At 41.8% G+C, this 6,906-nt stretch overlaps 1 protein-coding gene across 1 annotated transcript in view; it reads left to right on the top strand.

The window, feature by feature from the left end:
* The first annotated feature begins 327 nt into the window (after positions 1-327).
* Positions 328-6,906, top strand: part of acad8 (acyl-CoA dehydrogenase family, member 8) — a 28,393-nt gene continuing 21,814 nt past the window's right edge. The window contains exons 1-2 of the mRNA XM_060943795.1: positions 328-461; positions 6,738-6,838. Of these exons, the coding sequence (XP_060799778.1) occupies positions 350-461; positions 6,738-6,838 (213 nt within the window). The 5' untranslated portion in view covers positions 328-349. The remainder of the gene's footprint in view (positions 462-6,737; positions 6,839-6,906) is intronic.

The raw sequence follows: 6,906 nt of genomic DNA, 5'->3' as shown, positions 1-6,906 counted from the left end.
TCTGTGTCTATGTGTCAGCCCTGTGATGACCTGGCGACTTGTCCAGGGTGTACCCCGCCTTTCGCCCATAGTCAGCTGGGATAGGCTCCAGCTTGCCTGCGACCCTGTAGAACAGGATAAAGCGGCTACAGATAATGAGATGGGAATTTATATTTTGTAATGGCCAAAATATCGTTAAGGTGTCGATAATTATAGCCGCTCTATATATTTGTTTTTGTTCTCCAATATCTCCTGTTCTACACTCCAGCCCAGTCGGTGGTGGTAATATACTTTTAAGTCAAGAAGAAGGGGATTTAGAGTTGCTGCGTTTTTCACGTGGATCTGGCAACCCTGAGCAGTAACCCCGAGCATGGCGGCGGCTGCGTCTCTGTGGCGGCTTGTCCGATCCGCTTCATGTAGCGTCAGCAGAGGTTTAATATTTAACAGAGTGCAGAGAAGAGGAATCGCAGCCTGCATTGACCGTAAGTAAAGATGAAATAAGGTTTGGGGCTGATGATGATTTTTATCCGGGGTGGAGGGAGAGAGGATTGTTTTCAGTGTAATATTATGGTTTTATTTCATCCGGGTCCAGATGAGGGAAAAACTGTAGATTATTAAACGTTATATTTCTGGTATTTGTTTATTTACAATGAGGTTGATGTTTGTAGCGCAGTGACCTGCAGCACTCGGGTGTGTGTGTGAGAGAGAGAGAGACAGTCAGTCCGACCGAGAGGCTGTGTTGAAATAATGACACTGTGGGTTACCATAGTTACCATCGGTGGCCATTTCCTGATTACACTCCGAATTTATTTTACCGTTTCCTGATTTAGACTTCGACGTCTGTGCGAGCTCAGTTGTTCACCTTCATGCCTATATGAACATGTACACTTAAAAAAACACTTGCGGAAGAAAAATCATGTTTCCTTACAATTGCTTCCGGGGACGCATCCGGAAACGCCCCCCACTTTAACCAATCAGCTATCGCGCAGCACTAAAGCTACACAGAGGCTCGTAAGAGTGACGCCATCTGGCCGCCATCTTACCACTCACATCGCGTGTATGTGGCTTGTTTTAAACCGTCGTATCTGATTAAACTTGCCCCAAGAACAGGATGTTTCCCCCATTCTTTACATATCTTTATTGTTTTCCCCCTTCCTTTTCCAGTTCAGTCTCTGATCCTTTTTTTTTTGAACGGCTGTTTTACTACTATAATTATTTGTATGGAGATTATTTCAGTTTTTCTCTTATACAGTGCATCTTTCTCTTTCATTTAGTTGTCTATAATACCAACACACAGGCTGGACAATACTTCCTTTCTCCTGAGGACAGTTGTTGAAACAGGATTATTTTCTCATGTTATTTGCCGCTTTCACTTCATTCTCACAGTCATATCTTAACAGTATTTCAAGCTGCATGAATATTGTGACAGTGAATCATCTCAGCTCATTATCTGTAGCCGCTTTATCCTGTTCTACAGGGTCGCAGGCAAGCTGGAGCCTATCCCAGCTGACTACGGGCGAAAGGCGGGGTACACCCTGGACAAGTCGCCAGGTCATCACAGGGCTGACACATAGGCCAAGTTTACATTAGACCGTATCTGTCTCGTTTTCTTCGCGGATGCACTGTCCGTTTACATTAAAACGCCGGGAAACGGGAATCCGCCAGGGTCCACGTATTCAGTCCAGATCGTGTCTGATCCGGTGCTGCGTAAACATTCAGAATACGCGGATACGCTGTGCTGAGCTCTAGCTGGCGTCATCATTGGACAACGTCACTGTGACATCCACCTTCCTGATTCGCTGGCGTTGGTCATGTGACGCGACTGCTGAAAAACGGCGCGGACTTCCGCCTTGTATCACCTTTCATTAAAGAGTATAAAAGTATGAAAATACTGATGCAAATACTGCCCATTGTGTAGTTATGATTGTCTTTAGGCTTGCCATCCTTCCACTTGCAAGTGGTAAGTGATATGCACTGAGATCTCACACACAGCGGCTCAGTCCCGAATCACTGCTCGTGCACTTCACTCGCGTGCTCTGTGAGCTGCGCAGGGCCGGAGTGCGCACCCTCCAGAGGGCACTCGCTGTTCAGGGCGGAGTGATTTGGAGCGCAGGATGCCTGCGGAGCTGAGCATATCCGTGTATTGGTGTTGCTGTGTGCACGCTAATCGTTTTAAAAACGTTAATCTGATGATCCGCTGATACGGTCTAATGTAAACCCCACCATAGACACAGACAACCATTCACACTCACATTCACACCTACGGTCAATTTAGAGTCACCAGTTAACCTAACCTGCATGTCTTTGGACTGTGGGGGAAACCGGAGCACCCGGAGGAAACCCACGCGGACACGGGGAGAACATGCAAACTTCGCTCAGAAAGGCCCTCGCCGGCCACGGGGCTCGAACCCAGGACCTTCTTGCTGTGAGGCGACAGCGCTAACCACTACACCACCGTGCCGCCGGAAGCAGAAATATACAAAAGAGAAAAACTGAAATAATCTCTGCTGAAATAATTAGTATAGGTAATTGTATGGGGCCGAGTAAAATTAAGGATTAATTTCACGAGTGATTTTTGAAGTTTTGAAAATTGCCCGAGTCGCAATTTCAAAAATTTTGAAATCATGAGTGAAATTGATCCTTAATTTTATGATGAACCATACGGTTACTTGTTTATAATGTATAGGGCCAAATTCATACTTCAGAAGCCATTCAAGTTCACAACATTTGTCATTCACGCTTTCTGAACCAATCAGGGTGCGAGACTATCTTGCACGTTTGAATCAGTTTCTAAAGCATTCCTTGTTTTCGCAAATCTCTCACTTTTCCCTTGAGGACTTTTCGTGATTCTTGAAAAGTAACATCTTTCAGGATTGATCCCGGATATTTCTCTAGTCTCAGATGCCAATCTAATGCTGCCTGCATTACTTTAAGAGAGTCTGGTTTGTAGTTTTCCCCATTTTCTTCTGCATAAAACTGCGATAGCACCTTGTCTAACTCACAGGATTCATATGCCACTAGAGAGTCATTTATTTGTCTTTCTGCGGCCAATTTCTTAAACACGGAAAGTCAAAAATTCGTACTTTTTTTGGTATTTTCATTTTTGCTTTCAGCTTTCAATTGGTTTATCATTTCTTCATCAAATATAGCGAAATTCGGCATTGCAGAGTCAGCCATTTTGTTCACAAAATTTGCTAATTTTCGTAACCGTAACCAAACAACGAACTAGCCAGTAGCATTTCAGAAATACGGCTCCGTGTTAAGGAAAAAAAGCCCTCCTTGATTGACCAATCAGAATTGAGTAATTTGGCCCTATGTATTATAATAGTAGTAAAAGAGCCGTTCAAAAAAAAAAAAAAAAGGATCAGAGACTGAACTGGAAAAGGAAGGAAAAAAACAATAACAGTGAAGCGGAGCGCTATAAAGATATGTAAGGAATGAGGGGGTAAAGTTGAGAAAATAAGAGGAGGTAATGAAAGGGGAAAAAAGTCAGGAGATACTTTTCTTGGGGCAAATTTGACCGGTTATGATGGTTTAACACACAAACCAAATACACGCGATGTGAGTGGCAAGATGATGACCAGATGGTTTCACTTGTCTCTCCAGCAGGGACCAGGCTCTGAGCTCTCCAGATTTTACCGTATATAGAGCTCAGTGCAGAGGACACACATGGAAGTCCACTTGAGGAGGGGGAAATAAAAAAAATCAAGTCATAATAAAGACTTATCATTTCATAATAGAGAACGTTTTCTCAAAAATGATTATTATTATGAGATACTAAGTTATAAGCCATTATTATGAGATATTACATCATAATTATGAGGAATCTCATTATTATGGTGGCGGAAACAGGTTTCCATAATCACACGTGTGTGCTAGTATGCTCAGTTTCATACAGATTAACCCTTTATCTGACTCTCGGGTTAAATTGACCCGTATCGTTTTTTTAATAAAGAGGAAAATATAAAACAAATAATTTTTCCACTGAAACTCGGTGACCTTTGCTTAGTTTCTGAGGAACATGCACAAGAACAAACATGTTTAACTCGCATCCTACATCCTACACATTTACACGCTTCATCAGGTCCTCAGGTCAATCTGACCCAAGAGTAACCAATAGTTGAAAAGTGGACTTGAAAACATACAGGTCATGGTAAATATGTAGCGAGGTGAGGCACCCCGGTTTTGTCCCAGCAAAGACCCCTAACGGGTGCAAAAAACTGAGGGCCGCACAGTTAAAAAACAAATTGCAGATCTTTACAGGATGTTTTAAAGAAGGCCAGATTACATCCATAGGTCATCTCATAGCATCGTACCTAAGAATTCACATTGATGGATATGAACTTTATCCATTATTACTATAAAATTAGTCATTCTACATGTGTGAACATATTGTTGTGAGTTTTTAAGATATTTTACAGTCCGTGGGACTCTGTTCACGTCTCAGAGGGCAGCGTGTTAAAGGAACAGTCCACCGTACTTCCATAATGAAATATGTTCTTCTCTGAATTGAGACGAGCTGATCCGTACCCCTCCGAGCTTTGTGCGACCTCCCAGTCAGTCAGACACGCTGTCACTCCTGTTAGCAATGTAGCTAGGCTCAGCATGGCCAATGGTATTTTTTGGGGCTGTAGTTAGATGCGACCAAACTCTTCCATGTTTTTCCTGTTGACATGAAACAAAGTTCAGTTACACAAATTGAAACGTGGCGATTTTCTATGCTATGGAAAGTCCGCACTATAATGACAGGCGTACTAACACCTTCTGCGCGCTTCGACAGTGCATTGATACCTTCACTCCTCTTCGGGCACGGCCAGGCGGGCGAATGCCCTGGTCCGTCCGCCCTGTCTAAAAAAAATGGTACAACTCGAGCCCCATGGTAAAATTGGGACTTTGTCATTTTTCCGCATGAGGCCCATGGTAAAACCACACTTCCAGGAGGGGCTGCCGTCTGCCTCCCAAGCTGGCCGAGAGCGCTCCTCGTCGGGCACGGCCAGGCAGGCGAATGCCCTGGTCCGTCCGCCCTGTCTAAAAAAAAAAATGGTACAACTCCGAGTGAAGGTATCAATGCGCTGTCGAAGTGCGCAGAAGGTGTTAGTACGCCTGTCGTTATAGTGCGGACTTTCCATAGCATAGAAAATCGCCATGTTTCAATTTGTGTAACTGAACTTTGTTTCATGTCACTGGTCATATAAACCTATGTAAACAGGAAAAACACGGAAGAGTTTGGTCGCATCTAACTACAGCCCCAAAAAATACCATTGGCCATGCTGAGCCTAGCTACATTGCTAACAGGAGTGACAGCGCGTCTGACTGACTGGGAGGTCGCACAAAGCTCGGAGAGGTACGGAGCAGCTCGTCTCAATTCAGAGAACAACATATTTCATTATGGAAGTACGGTGGACTGTTCCTTTAAGCCTGAGAGCGTCAGTGCATCTCCATAACCCTGTAATGATATTCATGTTTATTTAACATTTTATAAAAATGGAGTGTCCAGGTCAGCTCTTTGTAAAAACCCCAAAGGGAAATGTACAGGATATAGCACTTGTACGGTTTATCAGTTCCGTAATCAGTTTGTCTTGTTGCCTTCATTCGAGAGATGAGAGAGTCTGCTGAGAAAACATATTTATAGCTGTTCTGAAATCAGTGACAATGAGTGTTAAGTTGTTTCATGGACATTCTACAACATATACGTGTGGTTATAAACAAATTAAATACGGCATATATTTTGTAAAATAACTACAAAATTGGAATTTAAATCATTTTGGGACATGCTGTTATTTAACAATTATTCACCAAAGATGAAGTGAATATCGGTGAATAGTAACTGATACGAAGTCGAGGTTATTATTCACCAATATTCACTGAGGCGGATAACTGTTTTAGTACAAATACACGGGTGATTTATTACAATTAAAAAAAATTTTTTTTAAATTATTTCAGACTTCAAAAGCGGTATGCAAATGTAATAACGGTGCGGCGCAGACTTGTCACTGATCTACGCCGAGTCATTAAAAAATACTTTTGTTTTGAAACAGATAAAATAAATCACAATCACCTTACCGCTGGATAGTTTTAGACCAAACTCTGTTGCATCTTTAGTGCTTTTAGGAACAGATTTTCTTTCATAATCTGTAATTCTTCCTCACTTATGATGATGAAACGATTGGCCACCATTTTGTCGAGTCGCTCGAGGTGATTGCTCTAGAAATTCAGATTATTTCTCGATAATCAGCACACACAGTTTTCTGTAATCACCTCCGTATTTATACGAAAGGAAAATAATCAACTTGGGGGTTGGTTATACAGTAACGCCGCTTTGTATCGCATCACACAAGCTTATCACTGATTATTTTCCTATAACAGCATGTCCTAAAATGTGTTATTTCTCTTTTATCACAGCAGTTTCACAACAATTACAATTTCTTTTCTATTAAAAAGGATATGCTGTATGTTATGTTTATAGCTACACGTACATGTGTAGAATGTCCATGAAACAACTTAATTCCAGTTATCACATATGTGGTTTTTTTTTTTTGTTTGTTTGTTTGTTTTAAATTCCTTAATTTTCAGCCAGATGGGTGTTCGTTTTTTTTTTTTTCTCTTGTGGGCAGGGCTGGATTTCCACCAAATCATTGGATAACATCACGTGTTTTATACTGCTGTACCCCCCATTCCTGATTTCTACGACAAAGCAAAGCTATTTTCTTTATTTTCCTAAAATTGAATGAATAAAATATTTCTTTAACTCTTTCTAGCTTCTGTAGGTCTCACAGATGAGCAAAAAGAATTCCAGAAAGTGGCATTTGATTTCGCTGCCAATGAAATGGCACCACACATGGCACAATGGGATGAGAACGTAAGAGGCTGTTTTTCTGTTCTGATAAATCGCATCTTTTTTTTTTTTCTCGTAAAAATGTAGCCATG

This window comes from Neoarius graeffei, chromosome 17 (assembly GCF_027579695.1).
Source record: "Neoarius graeffei isolate fNeoGra1 chromosome 17, fNeoGra1.pri, whole genome shotgun sequence".
Lineage (NCBI taxonomy): Eukaryota > Metazoa > Chordata > Actinopteri > Siluriformes > Ariidae > Neoarius > Neoarius graeffei.
This window is presented reverse-complemented; position numbering and strand designations above follow the sequence as displayed.